This window comes from Heterocephalus glaber, unplaced genomic scaffold (assembly GCF_053883595.1).
Source record: "Heterocephalus glaber isolate CG9 unplaced genomic scaffold, H.glaber_assembly_v1.0 deba00001452, whole genome shotgun sequence".
Classification (NCBI taxonomy): domain Eukaryota; kingdom Metazoa; phylum Chordata; class Mammalia; order Rodentia; family Bathyergidae; genus Heterocephalus; species Heterocephalus glaber.
The window spans coordinates 19,695,625-19,720,470 of record NW_028258302.1 but is presented as its reverse complement, the minus strand read 5'-3'; the positions used below and the strand labels follow the sequence as shown (position 1 = coordinate 19,720,470).

The 24,846-nt window shown below is 39.2% G+C and overlaps 1 protein-coding gene across 2 annotated transcripts in view; it reads right to left on the bottom strand.

Moving 5' to 3' along the window:
• The window catches only part of Usp48 (ubiquitin specific peptidase 48), an 82,757-nt gene that overhangs the window by 32,584 nt on the left and 25,327 nt on the right, over positions 1 to 24,846 (bottom strand). Inside the window, exons 5-14 of one of the 2 annotated variants that reach the window (XM_013074360.3) lie at positions 22,286 to 22,413; positions 21,857 to 21,981; positions 21,089 to 21,197; positions 18,613 to 18,746; positions 17,426 to 17,508; positions 11,968 to 12,147; positions 8,456 to 8,581; positions 7,556 to 7,705; positions 2,860 to 3,057; positions 1,365 to 1,479 (exon numbers count right to left, since the gene is read on the bottom strand). In XM_013074360.3, the coding sequence (XP_012929814.2) occupies positions 1,365 to 1,479; positions 2,860 to 3,057; positions 7,556 to 7,705; positions 8,456 to 8,581; positions 11,968 to 12,147; positions 17,426 to 17,508; positions 18,613 to 18,746; positions 21,089 to 21,197; positions 21,857 to 21,981; positions 22,286 to 22,413 (1,348 nt within the window). Of the gene's footprint in view, positions 1 to 1,364; positions 1,480 to 2,859; positions 3,058 to 7,555; positions 7,706 to 8,455; positions 8,585 to 11,967; positions 12,148 to 17,425; positions 17,509 to 18,612; positions 18,747 to 21,088; positions 21,198 to 21,856; positions 21,982 to 22,285; positions 22,414 to 24,846 lie in introns of both variants that reach the window. The other variant, XM_013074361.3, reaches the window with a different exon arrangement.

Below are 24,846 nucleotides of genomic sequence, written 5' to 3'. Positions count from 1 at the left end.
TGCAGGTATCTATCATTTTGAGTGCTTGTTTGGAGGTGGGGGGGAAGCAGCTACTCTCCTGTACCTTTGATGAAAGAAGATTGTCCTCTTTGAACGACAATGAAATACAGAGTGGCAAGGGTTAAAAAAGGACAGCCACAAAGCCAGCCAGATCAGCCCAATTGTCCCTGGCAATCAATGGGGTGAAAAATATAGTAGTCAGATTGTGACATTAGAAGATATGTAATGTTCGGTATCCAGCCTTAACCTTATCCTGTATCTGTTACTATCATTTACATTCAAAAGGGCCAGGGATTTGGCTCAGTGGTTCTGCTGCCTGCCTCACAAGTGCACAAGGACCTGAGTTCGATCCCTGGTACCAAAAAAAAAATCATTTACATTCATTCATGGCAGCCACACCCATCAAATGGGCACTTATTTCACTTGATTACTATTCCACAATTACGTACAGCACGCCCCACACTCTCTCATGGGATTGAACCCAAGGCCTTCTCACAAAGCCACATCCCTAACAGCTCTTTTTTAAAAACACTATGAAGGGCCAGGGATTCAGCTCAGTAGTTCCAGTGCCTGCCTCACAAGTGAAAGGTCCCGAGTTCGATCTCTGGTACTAAAAAAAAATAAACATAAAAATAAAAACAATATGAAAAAGAATCTTATTAAGTCACTAAGTTGTCCAGAGCTCAATCTTGGGATCCTTCTGTCTCAGTCTTACAGAGTGCTGGGGCTATAGCATGTGGCACCTTGGCTGGGTTATATAGTTGTACCTTTAGCTTGGCACAGCGATGCTCAAGATAAACACATGTATCCCATAAACAGCAGGAGGCTGTTTATGGAATTGTCCAAAATAGCCAATTTTATTTACCTTTTTTAGAGAGAATAAGTAAATTAAAGCCAGATAAGAAAAATCTCATTTATTCCTGAGTTTGTAGGTACTCTATTGAGGAGGTTCACTGCATTCCACACTCCCTGGACATTTCTGATCAGGACATTCCAGTGGGTTCCATTTGTTAACACACCTACTTTATTCAGCCTCACCAATGGGCACCCACAGGCTCGCCATGATGTTTTTAAAACACACAATTCCATGGTAGAGCAGTGTCACACTACCTTAATCTGGTCATACATCAGATCCACATTCTGCTTCTTCCTCTCTACTGGATAAAATGCACTTAAAAGAACTGAATCAGTCTTCTTTTTGACCCAAGAAAAAAATTTTTGTAAGGCTGGCTTTATTTGTGGCTTTACCACCCACTTCATCACCTTTCCGACAGATCCCAATAATCTAGTTTCAATAAATTCTAAGTTGCTTCTTCTTTAAAAATTTCCAGTTTATCATTAACAATGTATGATGTGCAACATACCCCTTTCCTGTTGCTTTTAGCAGATTATTGACCATTTTATAATCTTCATTTAGTTGGTTCTTTAGACGCAACACACGACAACGTTCTACTACACATTCCTTACACAGTGCTTTCACTAAAGGAAAAAGAAAGTAAATTATGCTTCCTTCACACAGACTTCCAGTTTTAGTACTTAAAAAACAGACAAGTGCTCAAACAACCTCATACAATGACAATACAGCAAAATGGTATACATCTGAAATTATTTTGGTGACTTAGACACCAATATTGTTATCTACACAAAAGAAAGAATGTTATGATATACTAAAGCTATACCATAAAGTCCAATATATTATAAAGTCTACATGAAAATTCTATAAGATGGCTGGGGATTTAGTTCAGTGGTTCCGTCGCCTGACTTGCAAGTGCAAGGACCCGAGTTCGATCCCTGGTACCAAAAAATTCTATAAGATGGGAATCAAATAATTAAGATGTGGGGGGTCCAGAATACCAGACAACCATAAATGTACTGACTTTCATGTGGAAGTGATCCTCAAAGCACAGAACAGTAGGGGAGAAAACTGAAGGGCAAGACTGAAAGGCACAGAAGCTCTAGAAATCATATAAAATTATAATCTGAAACTTTCCTAAGGCATAGTTTATTTACTGTGAATTTGGAACAGAAATTTAGAAAGCAAAACTATACATGAAAAGCGTTGAAGCATGTGTAGTTAAATGCCAATTTTACTGAGGTAGGTGAGTTATACAGAACCAGAAAAAAGTATTTAACTTTGGAGATAGATGGTGGAGGGAACACGGAATTTCCTTAGTTCCTCTACAGACTGAAGAGAGACCTGTGTTGCTAGTTGTTCATTAAACATAAAATATGTTTAAAGACAGTTAGCCAGAGTCAGGGATGTGGCTAGGTGGCACAGTGCCTGTTTGGCAAGTGAGTTCAATCCCTGTACGGCAAAAAAAATAAAATAAAGTAAAATAAAATAAAATACAGTACAATAAAATAATATAAAATAAAATGAAGACAGGAAGCCAGAACCAAATAGACTGCAGATACTTTGTGGTTATATATAGCTATATCTATTCAAGATAAGAATCCAGAATACAGCAGCTTTTGTTTATATCAATCTGCAAGTCAGTTATACACTGCTCCAGTTCCCCACGACCATGGCAGAGCCAAAATTGGAATCAATGAAGATCTGAATACTTTGAGGAGTGTACACCAACAGATAGTTTCATCAACAGATAGTTTTTCTTTGACAAGTCCTATTTTGTATATGGGGGGAAAAAGTGTGTTTGCAAACAACCAATCCTCAATAAATATTATCAAACAAATGCTCCTCCTCTACTCTCCTTAGCAAATCCTTTTTGCAAAGTATACCAATATTGGTCTAATCACGAGGATTTGCATCAAAGCACTATGAAGCCCACTCATGAAGACCATGTGATGATGACTTCATGCATTGCTCTTTTTGTCAGAGAAGTGGAGATTTTGAGTTACCAGTTAGTCTTGGACCACCTCCATATCTGCTGTAGAAAATATCTGCTGCATATTCAGAAATTCTCTTCATAATTGAGATTTTGTCTGGATGAAGTTTGTCGTGGGAACACAGGCAAGCATGGTTATCAATAGGCTTGGTAGGTGTCGATTCATCCAACCACTTTTGCAGCCATTCAAGAGAGACAAACTCATAGGGCTCTGCAGAAGACAGTGATGAAAAGAAACTATGTATTTTTATAGTTTTTGGACCAAGTGACAGTCATTTTCCTCAGACAATGCAAACTCTGTCCAAAGTTAGCAAATCAGAAGAGCCACTGATCGAAGATGTCTGATGCATGTGACAGAAAGTCACACTGAGTGTAGGGGGTGTGTGTATGCAAACAAGCCTGCACAGTGCCCTACAGGACGGGCCAGTGCTACACACCACATTCTACAAGACATGTCCGGAGAGAGAAGTGTCCTGCTGGACAGCATAGCAGAGCTTCGATCATGACCTCGTGTTGGCTAAGTACAACCCACACTCCACACTGGCGCGTGAATCTCACAATCTCATTTCCTATCACATTTATGTCATAAATTATTTTCAATAACACTTTCCACAAACATATGACATACCTCTGGAAAATTAAAATGAGATCTACATTTAAAATTAACTGCCTCAGCTGAAACCACATCATTTCTTCCCATTTCAATCACAAAACTTTTGTGTCCAACGTGATCAGGATGTCATTGTTTTCCAGACAGGGTCTCGTTATGTCACTCAGGATGGCTTTAAGAACTCATTGACCTTCCTGCTTCAGCCTCCCTTACAGGTATGTGCCACCAGGCCCAGCAATGTGATGTCAATTAAGTATTTATACCCTCACCCAAATCCAATCCATGATCTAGTCACTTCATTATTATTTATTTTGGACCAGTTCCGAGATACAGCACCTTAGAACTGAATTACCACCTATTCAGAAGCTGCAAAAATTAAACAACAAAACTAAACACTTTAAGATGAGTTTTAACAGGGGGAAAGGGAATCCCAGAGTTCTCTAAAAGCAAAAATTAAAGATAAAGGGACAGCTTTGATTACTTACAAAGATTTCCAGTGAGTCCCAGCATAAAACATAGAAGAAAACATACAGAGGTTGAATTTGTGTATTTATATTATGTACTACTTCTGATGAGTTCTGAGACAGACACTTTAGTGCACAGCCCATCTGGACCCATTTTACACTCTGAGAGTCACACATCTACAAAACTCCCATTCTCCTTTTAGTGAAGACATTTCAATTCTTACTAGTCAAAATTTGGAGCTCTCATCCCATGCCTGGGCTGAAAGGGACATCAAAGAGCCCTCAGGTGGGTAGCTCTAGGGAGTCTCACAGGAAGAGCATAGAGCTGCCAAAGACACCAATGTCTAACCCAAGTTCTGCCACCAAGAACTGAACTTGAGCAAGGTCACTTAAAACTCTATGCTTAAGGTTTTTTTATCTGTGAATGAAGATAATAATACCTGCCTTCTACCTACCTCACAGGGAATGTTGATGAGTATAAAAGATAAGGGAAGCATTGAGCTTTTTGAAAGAAAAGAGATACAGAAAAAGTTAATTATACATTAAGATATACATAAGAGGAAACTTCAAGATGCAGTACAGGAAACAAGGTTGTGGCATCTTACATTATTTCATGGTATTGTTAATTACTTTCAAGACATGTCCCGATTTTATTTGCCACTTTTCAAGTTTAAACTTCAAGGAAAGAGTGCACTGGGTGTCTGAAAATCTGTACGATAAATGACCCCTATCTGAGAATAAACATAAAAGACTTAGCAAATCTTTTCCTGAGTACAGTGACATAGATTATAACTAGGAATAACCTGCAGACTCCCAAAGGTCAGAAAATAGGGTTATGAAACAGCAATATACAAGAGTAACTCACTAGGTGTTCGTGTTTCCCCAGTGAATAAGAGGCCAATACCTGTCAATGCTAACTGAAAAAATAAACCCTATCAAGCCCACTCTTATAAAAAAAGGAATGTAGGAAAATGAAAAGGCAGAAGACACTCCTCACCAATGACAGGTACAGGAATTCAAGGCCAAGGGTGCCATCACGTAAGCCTGTCCACTGAGCAACAATGTGACTCACAGGTGGGTAAATTCAACACTTTTCAGTCCCATTAGAGTTCTACATGGAAACTTCCAAGTGAAACCTGTTGTTTTTGGTTTTGAAGCAGGCTAAAAAAAACCACCCTCTGAAATCAAAGTACAAGGAATAGAAAAATCATGTTTGATTTTACAGTAAGAGGAAAGATGGGAGCAGAGACTGGGTCCATAATTCTATCTAATATCATGCTCATTATTAAATCAACCACTGTTCCAGATAACACTTGGTGGGAGACTCCTGGAACGAACAGTAGCTTCGGCCACACAGGTCTCTCTTTCCACTTTCTATGTGAACCTTATAGTTACATGGATCTCTCGAAGAACTTCCCCGAGAACATGGGGTTGGAGCACAAGGCCCTACTTGTAGCAAAATATTACATTGCTGGTGTTTCTGCTCTATAGAAAGACTCCTTGCAGGGTTATCCAACATGCCCCCTAGTGTTTAGTAAACAACCTAAGCATTGCTATCCAAAAGCATAGTAGGCATTTACCAGGTAGGAGAACTCTATCGTTTCCAAATGGAGATAGAGAATAGTGTGAACCTTCAGTTTGAGGAACCAGAAAAGCAACTAATATTTCCAACAAGAAATATTAGAAATAACTGTGAATCACAGTTTCAAAAAACAACCCCTCTGCAAAAAAAGCCTGGATTTTAAACACACAAACTTTCTTTAGAAGCTATGAAATCAGGACAGTTATGGTCTCAATATTTGAAACACTTTAGAGACAAGTGAATCATGTGTCAATATAAGTATGAAAGGCCAAAAGGATTTGTGTTCCCAGTGATGGTAAGATTTTAGGAAGAGTTTTTACCTAGGTTCACAAGACAAAATTTAGAAAAAGCATCATCAAAGCACTGGCACCTCAACAATATGGTCACTAAAATTTTATAACAGGACAACACAGGTTTCCTATGAGGTAAGTTTGTGATAGATTGAAAAATATAATTTTCATAGTTGAAAAAAGTATAAATATACTATGAGAATGTTCTATAAACACAAGCATGGGTTCTTATACAATGAAAAGGCCACCAGAAGCCCAGTGTTAATTTGCCAAGAAACATCATTGGACCATATAGCTCACAGGAGCATTTGTTTCTCTGCGTTCCTTCAGCCCTGGGATCCAATCTAGGGCCTTGTGCAAGATAGGAAAGTGATCTACTACCAGCCCTGACAGCAGTATTTTGCTTGAGATCCATGAAATCCTTTTTCTCTTGTGCAGAATATAAGAAACTGTGAATAAAGTTCAGAAAGAATAGCTGGGCTTAGTGGCACATGCCTGTAATCTCAGCAGTCTGGGAAGCTAAGGCAGGAGGATCGAAAATTCAAGCCCTGTGCAACCTAAGGAGATTACCTTCAAAATATTTCAAAGGGGCCGCAGATGTAACTCAGTGGGATGAACCTGGGTTCAATGCATGACACTACTAATAAAATATCAAAAATTAAGAAACCAGATTCTTAGGCCCCCATTTCTCTGAACAAAGGCTTACAAGTCTAAAGATGTGAATCACGGGTTAACTCCAAATCATTTCCCATTAAGGTCAGTCTAATTTTGGGGGATAATTTCAACCCCTGAATAGAATTAGAGTAATAATGTACAAAGGGTCAGAGTCTAATTGCAAATCTATTTGGAGAGAATTCCTTTCCTTCCATAGTACTTATAATGCTGGGGATTGAATCCAGTGCCTTAAGCATGCTAATCATGCAGTCTACCACTAAGCTAAACCCTCAGCCCTTAAAAAGAATGTCTAAAAGCTATGCTTACATATTTAGCAACTTACACTTACGTTTGGTTTAACGTTTTACCAGTAATAAAAAAATTAAGATATCAAAGAGACAAAAACCACAAGTACATTTATGCTTGAATATTTATTACCTAACTCAGGTCTAAATTGCCTCTCTTTTGTAAATAAGACTTATATATGGGGAATTCATGCCTGTGAAATGACAATTTATTGCAACCAAAGATAAATCACCCTTAAAAATACTGGTTGGTTTCTGGTGCTGTTCTTTTGGAAACACTTGATAAACTTGAATAAAGACATTAAAAGAATGTGGGATAATCCTGGGAATCAAGGATAGGCTATATATAGTTTTTCTACTCTTACTGTAACACTTGATACTAAATATCAAGTTAATCTGAAAGTAGCAAAATTATACTTCTTTAAAAGGTTGGCAGTTAATACTATGCAAAGAAAACAGAACGGGCAAGTTGCTCCCATTATGATCCAATCATATTTGTCCTTAGAAAGAAATCATTGTCTGACAAAGTATAAGAATCTACAAAGCTCATATATGCAGAGTGGTAACCTAGGGTAAGCCTTATAATTTATAACAGCATCCCATTTTTAAAACTTTGTAGCAAAAATTATGTGGAATGTTACACACCAAGTTATTGCTGTTTTTACACAGTAATTTTATAATGTATTCGCTTCCTTTAGTGGACTGTAAGGAAGGGTAGGAAAAGTTTTGTCCATACACATTTTTGTGAACACAACAAACAAGGCAGTTAATGGCAACAGTGCTGTCCCAGAATATCTTACAGACCAGCTCCAGCAGGTAACCTTTGGTACAGCTCCTTAACCTCTTCGTGCTTTGCTTTTCCTTTATCCACACTTTGTTTACGCATCTCGGCCATTTCAACACACCACTCCTCAAATTTGGAATTATCTCGCTCTACCAGCTCTTGAAGAAAGGCTATTCAAAAGAAAATAAAAACAGGGCCAGGGATTTAGCTCAGTGGTTTCACCCCCTGCTTTGGAAGCGCAAGGTCCGGAGTTCGATCCCCGGTACCAAAAAAAATAAATAAATAAAAACAGCTTATCTCTATCTCAATCACATGGCATGTGGGCTAAGCTTTTGGTGGCACATTTTTAATATGGTATTCTCTTCTGTAGGATACCCTCAGCACGAAGGTAGTAGATAAAAACCTATCAAGTAACACCAGGTTATTGCTCCCACTGCCTAGCTTTCCGTAACCAGTCACCCAGAACCATCCAAAGGCTGAGAAACACCATTTCAGATCAGAGCTTGGAACACTGGCAAGCTGGGTAAACTGACAAACTACCAGTGTAAGTCTTCATCATATAAACTGAACAAAGTGACATCAAATATCTTGATTACTTTTGGGCTTTTTAAAAATTAAGTTTGACTTTCTTTGGGTGAAGAAATGGAATAGTTCCAGAAATAGAAATAAGGGCTCCTTTATCTCAAAAGCTCACTACCTTAAAGCAAATCTGTGATTAGTATTTATTTATTTTTGGGTACCAGGGATCAAACTTGGGTCCTTGCACTTGCACAGCAGGCAGCAAAACCACTGATCTAAATCCCTGGCCCCAATTAGTATTTATTAACTTGTCATAACAAAAGCAATCTGGTGCTTGTGGTTAGCCTTCAAGTATGGTATGCTGAAATATTTGCCTGATGTCATCCTGAAAAATACACTACCTGGAACTTCCACGGCTGAGTTGGGCTTCTCTTGGCTTTGCAGTCTATAAACTAACATGTATGCATTTCGAGAGCAATGAGTCCCTTTACCACACTTGGGTCTGCGCGTCTGCGACTTTGAGGGTTCTGCTGAAATACAGAAATCAAAACAAAATTTAACTAAAATGCTCACAATTTCATTTTAGGGGAGGGTGGAGGATAAAAAGCAGTATCCAAATACATGCCGAGATACTTTAACAGGGACCCAATTATCAAACTGTTTCACTGGCTACCCCTTTCAGACACATCCCATTGTTCAGTTTTTGTTTTTGTTCTGGTGCTGGGGAGTGAACTCAGTACCTTGCACTTGCCAGGCAGGTGCAGTGCTGTTGAGCTATATCCCTGGCCCAGACATCCTTTTCTTTTTTTTTTTTTAACCAGGGATCAAACTCAGGATCTTGTGCTTGCAAGGCAGGCGTGGTGCCACTAAGCTAAACACACAGCCTTGGACATCCCATCTGTAAAAGATAAAAAGTACTGCATTTCCAGAGTTGATTTCAATAGTAGTCCCGAATTTGAAGAATTAATAGGAGCAGGGATTTAGCTCAGTGGCAAAGCGCCTGCCTCGCAAGTGTGAGGTCCTGAGTTCAATCCCTGGTACCAAAAATATAAATAAAAAAGAATTAATTCAGACTAACATAATCATTAAGGAGAGAACATGGGACTATAACCCTTGTAATGGTTTATTCTTTTTTTGGGGGGGGCGGGTAAACCAGGGATCGAACTCGGTTCCCTGCACTTGCGCAGCAGGCCGTGAAACCACTGAGCTAAATCCCCAGCCCTGTAATGCTTTATTCTTAATGAGTAGCTTGGTAAACAAGCACATGGTTTAGTACTGTTTTTAAATTGTAAAAGAACACAATGTAGATGTTTAATTTTAAAAGTTAGACTGACAATCATTTCAGTAAATAAAAGTCATTTAACTTAGTCAAGAAAATGAATAAATCTGGACAAACTGCCTTAAATAAAAGTGTATTCATAAAATGCCAAGGAGCAAGGTGATTAGCTACAACTCCTTACAAATTCAGTAGCAAGTAGAAAATATTAAGATGGAAAGCCCATCACATGAAAGGGATTTTCAAATTGGGTTTGAGTACTTATCAGCAGGTCTAGGGCTATCAGTTCTCAGAGCTTCATTTCGCTTAGTATTTTATTAAATCCTTACAACACTCAATACTAAAGAACTGTTTTATCTTTAGGGCTTTGTGGCACAGAAATTTTAGTATATTAGACTAAAATTCTCTAGGGTTAAGTATAAGCAAAGCCTGGTGCAGAAGAAACATTTCTTTTTTTTAAAGAAACATTTCTTAACTTTTCTTAAAACTCCTACGGGAGCTGAGGGAGTAAGTCAACAGTGGAACACAGACTCAGTATGCACGAGGTCCCAGGTTCAATGCCCAGTACCAAAAATGATAGGAAGAAGAACTGTACTATGAAAAAAAGACATAGGTCTTATTTTGAGGTGAGAAGCCGGAGATACTGGAGATTGAATGCAGACTTTTGAAATTTTATTTTGAGAGAGGGTTACTAAGCTGCTCCCAGCTGGGCTTGAATTTAATAACCTCCTGCCTCAGTCTCCTGTGTGCTAGGATTACAGACATGCACCACCATTCACAGCTTTTTATGAGTCAGTCTCACTACCTAACCCAGGCTCACCCTCAACTTGTGGCAACCCTCTTGCCTCTGCCTCTGGAGCACTGCAGTGACAGGCATTTACCACCTAGCCCAGCCTGTGACATGTGTGTATTTAATTTCATTTCCATTGTTGTAAACTACATTATGTGGAACTACTTAACACACTCACAGCAGGGTGGTTAATTCTTGTCTCACTCTTAGGTGGCTTTGGTCACTGACGGTGACACATGCACTACTATACCATGGGGTGGCTTTTTAAAATTAATTTTACTACTGAAAACACCAATAAAAGTGATAGATTCAACTTGTGTCACCAGTTGTTGGGAGCGATTCTCCATTATTTTAGGGAAAAATCATTTCATAATTAAATTATGATTAGGGCTACCTGAGGCCTAATGTCCTTGCCCTGGAGGAGCTGGCTACAGCATGCAGAAACACGACTGTTTTGTCTCTGGTCACAGCCGAAGCCTCAATCTGGTGATGCTGTGATGCTAAAGGACAAGATATCCAGGTTCTTTGAGAACCAAGTAGTAATTTTAAAAAGGAGAAATGTTTCACTTGGGGAGAAACAAATTTCTTATCAGTTTAACACCTCCCACCAGTATAAAAATGCTTTTGCTCATCTCACTTTCCTCATCAGCCTAAGATCCTTACTCCCTCCGATTAGTGCATAAACCCAATAAATACTGGCTAGCTCAGCTTATCTTTGTCTTTGACCACTCAGGGGCACTGACATCCCAGCCCCCTATATATCATGAAATTATGCAAGTCTCTATTATCTTTTTGTCTTTATCCCTGGCCATTACCCTTTCTAGGCAGTTAAAGGATTGATCACTCTCTGATAACCAGAGGTTCTAGCCACCAGAGTCACCAAGTCACACTTCTTCACCTTGTTTTTAGTTAAGAATGAATGCCACATGAATTAGTAGGAAGGTAACAGGCTGGTCCCACTGACCCCACTACCTGGGACAACAGGATGTTTATAACATTTCTCACTGAAAAATAACATGGTGTTCTGTTCCAATGTCCATTAAAAAACTATTCTGTTGGGCCGGGGATTTAGCTCAGTGGTTCCACTGCCTGCCTTGCAAGTGCCAAGTCCTGGTACCAAAAAAAACAAAAAAAACAAAAAAAAACCCTATTCTGTTCATATAATGGGGTACTGCTTAACAGTTTTTTTAAACATGGCTAACAGAAGCAACAGTAGGCACGAGTTGCAAAAAAACTGTGGACCATAAGGAGCTAGGTGTAGAAGAATCAATATATAAACCCACCCGGCATGAGGGTGCATGCCTGTAATCCCAGCACTCGGTAGCCTGAGGCAGGAGTATTGCCATGAGTTCAGTGCCAGCCTGGGCTACATAGTGAGTTCAAGGACAACGTGAACTACATAGTGAGATCCTTTCTAAAATAATCTTTTAAAAAATCCTGTTAGGGCCAGGGATTTAGCTCGGTGGTTTCATTGCCAGCTGCGCAAGTCCAAGGACCTGAGTTCGATCTCAAGTACAAAAAAAAAAAAAAAAAAATCCTGTTAGATGAAATCTACTACTATCATTTTGTTTGCTTAATGACAATGTTTTCCCCTTTGATATGAAAAATAAACCTGGTAAATGGAAACTGATTATTTGCCTTCATGCTTTCCTGAAAGCCTAACATTATGGAACCATCTCTCAATAAAACAAGCACTATTAATAAAAGATATTCAATAATTTTGTGTGTTTAAGAAATGCATATCTTTGACTCCCTGGAGCAATCATGGGCCATAGTAATATATCATAAATATTTCTGGTTAAAAGAATTTATATTTTAAAAGGTCACTCACAACTTAAAGGTTTTACCTAGATCTTCCTCAATCCCTAGTTGTAATTTCTTCCCCTCCATCTTTTCAATGTCTTCATCGTTAAACTTATACCATTCGCCAGACTGCGGATCTTTCACATGGGCAATGTAGTGGCCCGAGTAAGCGCTCACACCTCTATGTATGAGGACTGCACTGAGTTCATACACATAGGACCCATCTGGAGGAGAGAGAATGGAAAGGAAACTGTAGGTAACAATAGTTCTTATATCCTGAAAATAAACAATAAGTAACAACAATTCTTTCCACACCGGATAGAATTCAAAACATGTCACCTAAAACAGAAAATTTCAGTTTCACAAAATACAGGAGAAGCATTCTCTGAAGCAGGTTATCATATTGAATCTCCATCCCCTCCACAATTATACTAAAGGCAACTATACAGTAATTTTCGGCACTGGGTGGTAACCTGACTTTAGAACATTCTCAGTCCTGCACAAACTATTTGAGCCATACATTCACCAAGAATCAACAATTCATATTCTGTTACAGAAACTAATTATGATGCTGGGCATGGTGGCACATGCCTCTAATCCCAGTAGTCGGGTGACTGAGGCAGGAGGATTGCTGCGAGTTTGAGGCCAGGCAGGGCTACATAGTGACTTCAAGGACAGCCTGAACTACACTGCCAGACCCTGTCTCAAAAACCAAGAAAAGCTGGGCGTGGTGGTGCATAACTACAATCCCACCACTTATGAGGCTGAAGCAGGGGGATTGCTGTGAGTTTGAGGCCAGCCTGAACTACATAGCAAAACTCTGTCTCAACCCTCTCCCAAATTAATTATAATTTATACACACTAAACAGATGAATGTAAAGTGAAAAGCTACTGTAGTTAGAGAAAGAACAATAGACAATTTAGGGGTTGGGGGGAAAGGCAGGGAATTAAGTCATCAAGAACAACTGCTTTCAGGGCCAGGGATTTAGCTCAGTGGCACCGTGCCTGCCTCACAAGCGCACAGTCCTGAGTTGGTTCAATACCAGGTATCTGCCCCCCGCCCCCCAAAAAAGAAAAACTGCTTTCAAAACTGATGCCCAGGCCAGGCATGGTAGCCCATGCCTCTGGGCAAAAGACAAGAACCCTGAGCCAAGGGTACAACTCTTGTACAATTCTACAAGGCTCTCTTGAAATAATAAATAAGAGCAGAGACAGCTCAGTGCAAAGGTCCCAGATTCAATGCCCCATGTGGCAAATAAAAACCAGAACAACAACACAGGTGCAAGGTGTAGGTACTGGTTAGCCACAGGGTACAAACTTCCATTTTATGAAGACACTTTAAACTACCTCCACTGCCATAAATCATTTCACAAGACACATATATATTAGATTGTGTATACCTCAAGATCATGCCATTTTCCTCATCTTTTATGCTTTATTAAAGCTGAGGGGAAAATGCAGGCATAGGTAAGAAAATTCAAAAAAGTTAGGAGAGATAATCCTAAAAATCTAGAAGGGTTCCATACTTCGATTTCTTAGTAAGCTTGTTTTGTTTTGTTTGAAACAGTGCCTCACTATGTACTTCAGGCCGGCCTTGAACTCAGTGATCCTCCTGCCTCAGCTTCATCCCAGAGTGCTGGGATCACAGGCATGCACCACCATGCCTGGCTTAAGTACTTTACATCCTAGTGCCACCTTAAATTTAAAAAGCCTGCAAATCACAGATTACATATCACTCATGTGCTTTACCAAAGTAACACTTCATACACACATCAAAATACTGGCAATGATGAACAAACAACTACAGATAAATGTTTTATGCTCTGGAAAGAAATATTTTTATTTTGAGACAGCATCTCACTATGCAGTTCAGGCTAGCCTTAAACTCACTATGTATGCACTTGCCAGTGCTGGGATTATAGCACCACCATACCCAGAATAAACTCTGTAAAATTCTTATGAAGAGTCTAAAGTTAAAACAAGCTGGGTGTGGTGGAGCACTCCTATAATGGAAGGACTCTGGGAAGCTGAGTGATGGGGAAGACAGAAAGGTTGAGCCCAGCCCAGGCAACTCTCAGCAATTAGGGAGACTCTGCCTCCTTAAACAAAAACAAACCAGTGCAAGAGATCAATCCTACTACATATGATTTTTTAAGAAAACTGGCCTGTGGTATTGCCCAGGGTTAGAGTGCATGCCTGGCATATATGAGGCCCAGGCTCAAAATGTGGGCAGAGGCAGGGTATGACTCCGTTAATAATTAATTCCACATGACCACTACCAAAACTGAAACCTGCATTGTTTTCTAAGAAATACATCATTAACACCTATCTCAAACAAATTATTTATACTGACAATATTGAACAGCCAGAATATATTGAATCACTTCACTAGCAATAGGTATTGAAACTACCAACATTTGGGGACGATATACATGGTAATTACCACCTTTGCAATAAAAAAAATCTTCACATGACTTGAACTATTTCATCACTATTTCTGCTCCCTGAGCAGTCTTGATGACTGAACCCAGAGCCCTTGCACTTGGCTACATTCTCAGCCCCTTTCGGATTTTTTTATTTTGAGACAGGGTCTTGCTAAGCTGCCCAGGCTGGGCTCTCAGCTCCCCAGAGTTCTGGGATTATAGGGATTGGACAACCACGGCTCGTGCATTTTCTTAAAACTGCAAATAGCTTCTGGTGCCTGCCTCACAAGTGCAAGGTCCTGAGTTGATCCCCAGTACCAAAACAAACAAAAACTGCAACTAGTAAGTTGTGTGTTAGAACCAATCATTTTTTCAACAAGTAATACACATGTTGCACATGGTTTTAGACTCAGAAGGCAGTTAAGCAAAAGGACAAAATCCCTACATAATAATACATACAGGACTGCTGGGGATTTAGCTCAGTGGCACTGCACCTGCCTTGCAAGTGCAAGGTCCTGAGTTCGATCCCTGGTACCAAAAAATAATAATAATAATAATAATAATGCAATAATACATACAGGAGTTAGGAGTGTGTCTCAGCAGTAAGAGCATACTGGGCAGGCACAAAGATCTTCTACTCAGGGCAGAAAAAATGCAAATAATAATGATGGGGCGGGGGAGTGAGGATTGAATCTGAGGCCTTTGCACTGAGGTACATACCAGTTTATCTGGAGACACTATATGTCACTAAGCTGCCCAGTTTGAATGTACAATCCTCCTGCCTCAGCCTCCCAAAATTCTGAGATTACAAGTATGTGCCAACATGCACAGCTAAGAACAAGATTTTTCTAACAAAGTAAGCCTCTTTGGTAAAATGAAGACTATTAAAAGAACAAAGCAAGGCCGGGATTTAGCTCAGTGGTGGTGCTGGTTAAATGCAAGGTCCTGAATTCAATCCCCAGTACAAAAACCAAACAAACAAACAAAAAAGCAGTGTTTTTTGTTTTTTTGAGATTGGGTCTCCACTATGTACTTCAGGCTGACCTTGAACTTACAATGTAGTTCGGGTTGGCCTTGAGCTCCCAGGCAATCCTCCTGCCTCAGCTTCCAGAGTACTGAGACTACAGGCAGGTGGTACTTGCCCAGCAAAGTAGTAATTATTTCACTAGACCCTATAATCCTAACACTTGAAAAGCTGAGGCAGGAAGACTGAGTTCGAGGCCAGCCTGGACTAATATTGAGTTCAGGGCCAGCCTAAGCTACATAATGAGACCCTGTCTCCAAACAACCCTCCCTACCACTGCAAAAAAAGCCTATGACACAGCATCCTAGAATAACTATGAAGAATTACAGCATAGTGAAGTAGAAATAGCAAATAAATACATGAAAAAATGTTCAACATCACTGGTCATTCGAGAGATGCAAATGAAAACGCTGAGATTCCACTTCACTCCATAAAGAATGGCTGCTATCATGAAATCAACCAATAACAAATGCTGGCGGGGCTGTGGGGAAAGAGGAACCCTGCTCCACTGCTGGTAGGAGTGTAGACTGGTGCAACCACTGTGGAAATCAGTATGGAGATACCTTAAAGAACTAGGACTGGAAGTCCCATTTGACCCCGCTATTCCACTGCTGGGGATCTTCCCCAAAGAATTAAAAGAATCATACCACAGCGATATATGTGCGCCCATGTTCATAGCAGCACAGTTTGTAATAGCTAAAACTTGGAAACAGCCCAAATGTCCATCAACTAGAGACTGGATAAAGAAAATGTGGGTTTTTTATAAAATGGAGTACTACTCAGCCATAAAAAATGAGAAATTAGAGCTATTTATAGCTAAGTGGATGCACATTGAGGCGATACTCTTAAGTGAAATAGGACACACATGAATAAATTCCGAATAGTTTATCTGATGTGAGAAACAAAGTGTAAATAAGGACTAAATGTATAATAGGTAATGTGAAATAGGAAGAAAAGAGGCAAAGGAGAAGGAAGTGGGAGGGCTAGAGGAAAGAATAGAAGGGAATGGGATTAATATGAGAAAACGGAAAAACAGGAACAAAATCTTTGTAAATAGGGAGGAATGGAGGGGTTGAAGGGAGGGCTGGACAAGGGTGAAAAATAAGAACCAAGAGAGACTATGTAAAGGTGCAAATTTCCAATGATGAATGTCATTATATTGTATACCTAAAATGTACCAATGATTAGAATGAATAATCGAAAATGTAAAATAGGAAGAAAAGGTCCAAAGGGGTGGGGTAGTGGGAGGGGCATGAGAAAGGAAAGAAGGGAAAGGAAAAATGATGAGAAATGGAAATAAAGTCTTTGTAAATAGGGAAGGGTGGAGGGTGTGAAGGGAGGGCTAGGAATGCAGAAAAAATAAGAACCAAGATGCATTATGTAAAGGTACAATTCCCAATGAGAAATGTAATTGTGTTGTATACCTACAATGTAGCAATAAAAGAATTTAATTTAAAAAAAAAGAACAAAATAGATGATTGCAAATAAAAAAAAAAGAATTATAGCATAGTTATTGCCAGTGTTTATGACAAAAAATTCTTTAATGTGAATTGGGGGGCAGGGGGTGCAGCCTCATTGGTAGCACACTCAGCATGTGTGAGGCCCATGAAGCACAAACAAAATGTGAACAGAAGTAGGATAGAACTCTTACGAGCAATCACAGATAAGTAACAAGTATGGATTAAGGTAAAGTAAAATCTTTTTTTCTGATTTTTCTTTTTCTTTTTTGGGGGGTACCGGGGATTGAACTCAGAACCTTGTGATTGCGAGACAGGAGGCAACACCTCTGAGCTAAATCCCTGGCTGATTATTTTTATACCCTTCATTATGAAGACACTGAAAAACTGTCTAATCTTTGCTATTTATTCACAGAAAATTGAAATATCTAATTTCACCAAAAAAAAAACCCCTTTTGTTCCCAGAGATTAACAGACAGAAATAGCAGTGAACTGCTATTCCATGTTCATCACAAGTAGATCACAGGTTAGTCTTGAACATTTTAATTTATTTTTTATTTTTGAAGATTATAATGTAATTGTTTCATAAAAATATTACCTTTATGTTCCACATAAGGTTCCATATCCAAAATTTCTGAGAAGCCTATGTAGGTATTCAGCTTTTTCTTATGTCCAGTTTGCCTATTTAAGAGGAAAGGCCATTATATTTCTATTTAAAACAATCAGAAAACAATGTGTAAGCTCTCAGCTTTTTTCTTACTATATTTTTTTGCAGGGGAGAGTTTGAGACAGGCCCTTGCTGTATAGTTTAGGCTGGCCTTAAAACTACACAGCCTGTGTAGCCCAGGATGGCCTCAGAGCTGGCAGTGATCCTCCTGCCTCAGCATCCAGAGTACTGGGATTTCAGTTTTTAATAAACTCAACAGAAGCTAGACTTCACTGAGTAATGTTATGTAAAAACTTGTATGCTTGGGCTGGGGATTTAGCTCAGTGGTTCCGAGTTCGATCCCCAGTACCAAAAAAAACCCAACTTGTATTCTTAGCAGTAAACAATACTGTTTTATGATTGGTAACATTAATAAACAGGTTAAAAGGTTTGAATAAAATATAACAATTCTATTTCAGAACCACAGAACATATGCACAAGTACAAAACTGCATTGCTTTTTTTTTTTGGTACCAGGGATGGAACTCAGGTCCTTGCGCTTGTGAGGTAGGCAGCAAGGCAGGCAGCATAACCACTGAGCTAAATCCCCAGCCTGCCATTGCTTTTAATTACAAAATTAAAGATATATGGGGGCTAGGGGTGTAACTCAATGGTAGCATGCTCACCCATACCCAGCATGCAGAATGCCCAGCACTGCCAAAAACAAGATATACTCCTCGGGCTGGGGATTTAGCTCAGTGGTTCCGGTACCTGCCTCGCAAGCGCAAGGACCTGAGTTCGATCCCCAGTACCAAAAAAAAAAAAGATATACTCCTATGATGACGCAAACATTGAAATCAGTACAAATTTATTTTTCTTCGAATATATAATAATGTAGAATGTCATGGTAGTTTTTAGTAATTTCTTAGGTTAATTCCCTACTTTTCTAGTTCTCAGTCATGTAGTGCTGGCTTAGCAGTTTTATAATAAAATCATGAAATACTGACATTTCAAATCATAGGCTCTATCCATCACTTTCTCAAATCTAGAGTTTCAAATTCTAATCATCTCATATATGGCAAATCTATACATTTTATAGTACACGATGGACAACAAGCCCTACTACATGCACAAATTTACCTGTCAAAGACAAAGCGCATTAGCTGCAAGTTCAGAGTGCAAGGAAGGCTTAGAAGCCGAATCTTCCTTGTAGCATTCTGTTTGCTTTGACAATTTTCACAGAAGTATCGATTATCTCCTTCTAGTTTTTCTTCCTGATCAGGAATAAGACACATTAGTTTAGGAAAGCAAAAGATGGAAGACACAGAACAAGCAATAAAACCGCTGAAGGCATAATTTCATTTAATAACTAGCTCCCTAAACTGTATATAACACTTAAAGTGCTCATTTCCAAAATGTATGCTTTTAGAAATGTTAAGGTTTCAAAAAAGAAATCTCGCATACTTTTATGTAAAATTAATTTTAAAACAAAGAAAAGATGGGTAGAAACTACATAGAGATGTGTATATTTGGTTAAATTAGTGAACCACACTCATGAGCTACAAGAGCATAGAGAGATCCAGTGGAATAGCTGACAATGATTAGGGAGTACTGGGGATCGAACTTAGGACCTTGCGTTTTCAAGGCAGGCGGTGGCACCACTGAGGCCCTGACAATGATTTCTTTACATATTTTCCTTTCTAAAATGGAAACAGAGCTTTTGTACATAGCGAAGGGAGTGGAGGCGGGGCCGGAGGAGGCAGGATGTATAATGTATAGGTGCAAATTCCCTATGTTGAGTGAGTGTTATCATTAGGTATATCTAAAATGTACCAATAAATAGTAGCTGTTATTCTAAGTTATACAGTATGTACCATCACTTTCTTGCCTGGCTTCCTGGATATCACACTTGTCTTCTCCTAACTCCCTGGTCATTCCTCTGCCACTCCCTTTGTTGTTCCTATCGCCCTAAGATTCGAACAGGGCTCAGTGCTTGCCCCTTGTCCTTCCCCATTCCCTTGGGGATGTTAAAGCTCTCACTTCTCCTTGAACTTCACCTCTCAAGTGGAACATCCTCAAAGCCAAACATTTTCTCTTTCATTCTAGTGCTGGGGATGTAACACAAGGTCTCCCACAGGATAGGCGTTTGCTCTACCACTGAGCTACCCACCCTTAGCCTGAACTTTGAAACTCCTCCCCAATCCTGATGGCAACTCCATTCTTCTGCATTGTTAGGCCACAAAATTTAGTAATCCTTGACTCTTCTTCCCCTTCTTACTTGGCACACACACTTTATGTTGAAAATATGTATCTTAGAGCCAAACACTATGGTATCTAGCGCTTCAACTAACCCTCAGTTCAGGCTACCATGCACTCCTGTCTGCCCTTCGTCCTTCCTTTTCAACCAGTCTTGAAGTCAGCACCCACAACTGTCCTGTTAAGGCAGACTGTACATAGTTCCTTGTTTACAGCCTTTCTAGTACCTCAATCCCACTTACAGTAAAAGTCAACCTCTCACAACTCTAGGTCTGTCTGCTATGGCTCTTAGCTACCTCAACTACTCATTTTTTAGCATTCTCCCTTGCTATCCACTTCAGACATACTCACTCCCCTCTGTTCTCTAACCATAGGCACATCCTCATGTCAAGCTCTGTATTCAGTATTTCACCTGCTCGGAACTCTTCTTCCTGATTGTTTCGCTCCTCACTCTTTTGCACTGAATCATTTTATTTGTTATTACAACCCCCCCCCCTCCTGCTTTATTCCTCTCACAGTACTTACTATATTTGACACACTATTTATTTTATACATTTTTTTCTATCAACTTTCCCCTGTACCCATAAGACTGCACTGTACCCATAAAGGCTTATTTTATCTTTTTGTCATCCTCAACAGCTCAAACAGTGCTTGATACAAAGTAAGCACTCAAAGTGTTCAGATGAATCAATCAACAGATGTCTCCTTCAACCATGTTAATGGCTAGCTAGGAGCAGGACAAGCACAAACATTTTATGGCAGGAAGCTGTGTATTAAGCCTTTATGCTATGTGTCTGTTCAAACTTGATAACGAAGGTTTCCTTTTAGCACTCAGAACAAAAGAGAACCACTTCTATATCTCTGTATAAATCTAAATATGCAGAAACTAAAAATACCGAGTGGATAGGGTTAAAATGAACATACTGACATTAAAATTTCAGTTTTAATACATTAGAGTTCTCGTTAAAATGAAAAGATGAATTAGTTTTATGGTAGCAGACCTTAGATTCCCTTACTCTACTGTTCTTAATCATATAGACACATAATTTAACATATATAAGCTAACCTGCAACTGACAAAAACAAAGATGCAACCTGTCTGAGTAATTTTCTTTTAAATCATTATAGATACAATTCTTACAACAGAAATGCTGAAAGAGTGGAACTATACATTACATACAGCAACTGGTGTTTATTTTTTTTATTTTTTTGGTACCAGGGATCAAACTCGGGACCTTCTGCTTGCGAAGCAGGCGGCAGAACCACTGACCTAAATCTCCAGCCCTACATTACATACAAATACCACTCAGAACAGCATTTATTAATGAACAGAAATAATACATATTCTAAAATGTAAATACCTTTAAAAATTCTGAAATACAATCTGTTAACTGTTTGTGGCCTTGGATATTTAACTCCAGTTCATAGAACTTTGATAACAGCTTGGACTCCCTGCCACACTGATTGCAACTACAATAAAAGAGTGATAAAATAAATTCAAGTCAGAATAAAAAACGCCATCACATTCTACTATATTACATCCCACAAAGATGGAAAAGCATGTAAAATCTTAGTTGGCACACACCTGTAATCCTAGCACTCAGGAGGCTGAGGCAGCTGGGATCACTGCAAGTTCAAGGCCAACCCAGGCTACATAGTTAAGTTTAAGGCCAGCCTGAACTACATAGTGAGACCTTGTCTAAAAAAACAAAATAAATTTAAAAAATACAAACCTTTGATGGTCCTCTTTGGTAATCATTTATACTACATATTAAAATGAAAACTAACAGTTGTTGGTGTGACCATGTTATTTTATAACTGGGAAATTTTCAAAGCGGTGCTGTTTAGTATTCATGCTGGCTCCAATCTCATTCTTTCAACTCACACAACACAGAAATAAAGTACATGGCAAGAGTTCAACTAAACATAGCTCCCAACATCTGGATGGGTACAAATGCAATGATCAAGCTGGGTTATTTACATGTTTCCATGGAAATGCATCACTATAAATATTACAGGACCCTTGATAACCCACTAACACTGTAACTTTGAACAAACTTGAAAACTAGGTAATATGGGCAACTTATCTTAGAGTAAAATGTACCATGAAAAAGTTAAAGTAGACTTACACAGTTACATAGGCATATTCCCCACAGAACTGCTGCTGCACAATGTTCTGTACATCTGGATTCTTCTGTTTAGACAAAGTATCTTCCAATAGAGACATAAACAGCTTTGAAAATTCCTGGGCATCCTACAAGTTTGGATTAATGAGAAAGAAAAGGTGTAGCTCTTTTCCAGAAACTACTTGTACTTGCAACATAGCATTTTTTTTAATAAAGACTACAGGTAATTTGAGGCATTCTGTGTTCATGTATGAATTCTCAGAAATGAAGATGAGAATAATGTAAAATATACTAGATAGTAAATAAAGGCTCAAATAACTCAGAACAGAAAAATACTTTTCCTAAAAGATCTTATTTCACCTCCCTTTACAAATATTCTAAGTAAGACCTGAGTATCTTTCAAATTTTTCCTTTTTAAAGGAAAGTTCTTACCTGTTGTTGCCCCGTGTCTAAGCCCAAGGCTTTAACAAACCCTGATGGATCAATGTATCGTCTGTTACTGTTTTGCAACAAAGCAAACAAGTACTGGAGATGCTCACAAATAGTTTGAGGTTCATAATCTATCAAAAGAAAAATGTTTTTAAAAAGTTGTTACTTTTAAAAAATTCCTACCTCTTTTTCATATGAGAACATTAATAAACACCCTTACACTCAAACTGTACCGTATTAACATGGTTCTAAGACTTTGTGAGAAAGAGCTAGCAAACATCTTTTCTAAAGTGGAGCCTCCACAGCTGCATTATACACTATATCTACAGATGAGAGGCTGCACACACTGTACATGTATGTGCATTATCACAATTATAACCCCTTATACCAAATACTGAACATCATTCTTGTAATGAAAACCACACTGCCCTCTGCATAAGGTGATTCAGTACGTTCATTAACGTGGCTTGCCACAAACCAAACAAGTAACAATAGGTAGTGTCAAGCACTGCCATCTACCATTCTTTGTCTGCTCTATGCTGAGATTGAGTTTTGCAAATGTTTATCTGCTGCCAGCTACCAGGAGGTCAACTCTGTCAGTGCATGGTACTGGAGGGGTGAGTTGTACCCACTCTGACGGCACTGCCAGCCTCCTGTAGATCCGTTTTTACCAAGGCTCCAGGTTCCTGCAGTGAACAGTGGCCAACAGCCTCCCGGAGTACCTCCTCTGACAACCTCAACCAGTGTCCTCAGTGACCAATGAATGAGTGGGTCACCTTTGGACTCCCTCTCGGGTAACTCTAGAGGGGGTTCACGGGCCCAGCACCCTCTGTTTCCAGCAAGGACCTCCCGTGAGGCATCTCCTCCCCTTTTCTCCTATCTAGGAGTCCCTGCCATGCACTGTCCAAAGATACTGGAATCTCAGGCCTATGCCACTGGGGTGAGAGGTTCTCTTGGTGCTCAACAGAGTTTGCTCCTGGTATCTGCTATTTTTTAAAAATTCTCTTTAACCCTTAAAAACCAATCCCCTGTCACTCTAACTTTCTGTCAATATTTCTCTATGACTCTTTTCTGGTTCAAATTGTGTAGTTTCTGTCTCCTGACAGACTTGAGTGTTTCTTTCCTTACTGATTGTGACTTTCAGTATCTCCATCTATCAGTTGGGAAATAAAAATAAAATCTTGCTTCACAGGGTCTGAGGGTTTTTGCAGGCTGTTAAAAGGTACTCAAGGTCCGGGTATTTAACTCAGTGGTTCTGCCACCTGCTTCACAAGCGCAAGGTCCGGAGTTTGAGTCCCAGAACCCACACACACACACAGAAAAAGGTACTCAAGTTTGTGTTAACTCTAACTCTCATTTTACAGATTGGAACACTCTACACAGTTTTCCTTAATAGGAAAATCCAAGATTAAAGAAAGATTCAAAATCTAAACGCTTTTCAGCATGATACTGGCATGCTCCAAGAATTATGGATTTTGGAGCAGTGTGGAATTCAACATTGGGGATGCTGAGCTAGTAACTATGCAAATAATAATTTAATACTATAATCTAAAATATTTCTGGGTGTGGTGATGCATGCCTGTAATCCCAGCACTTGGGAGGCTGAGGCAAGAGGATAGCTGTGAGTTCAAGGCCAGCCTGAACTACATAGCAAGACCCTATATCAAGAAAATAAAATCTAAAATATGCCTGGTTCCCAGAATTTTGAAAAAGTGACATTCACTGAACTGGTAGCAAGGTCCTAAATAACTCAGATCCTGTAACTTTTAGAAATCCTTTCCACTGTGCCTTAACATTGGCATCAGAAAGGTGTGCTCTTATCAGAGAATATGGTTTAAAAGACTTTAGTAAAATATACAAACTTTTGAGTTTAAAATAGGCATGGTGGTCATGCCTGTAATCCCAGTACTCAGCGGGGGCTGAGGCAGGATCATTTTAAATTTGACCCCAACATGAGCAATTCAACAACTTATAAACTTGGTCTCAAAATGAAAAATAAAAGAGCTGGGTATGTGTAAAGACACTAGGTTTAATCTCCAGTAAAACCAAGTAAAAAACAAAATAAAACTAATTGTTTGAAGATATACATTAAAGGCCACCATGCCCAATGAAGACCATGGCATATCATCTTATCACACAGAAATCTAGCTTTCACTTATGTTACTATCCTCTCATTAATAAATTTAAACTGGGGCCGGGGATTTAGCTCAGTGGTTCCGGCACCTGCCTCACAAGTGCAAGGTCCCGAGTTCGATCCCCGGTACCAAAAATTAAAAAATAAAAACAATAAATTTAAACTGATCTACTTCAAAGTACTTATACAATCATTAATCTAAACACACAGAGCCACCATGATGGCACACACTCGTAATCCCAGCACTCAGGAGGCTGAGACAGGAAGATTGCCATGAGTTTGGGGCCAGCCAGAACTACACAGTGAGTTCAAGGTCAGTCTGAACTACACAGTGAGACCCTGTCTCAAAAAAAAAAAAAAAAAAATCAGATCTGTAGGAAGAAAACTCTGAGCAAACAGCTAACCCACCCCGGCACTAATGGGGGCTGAA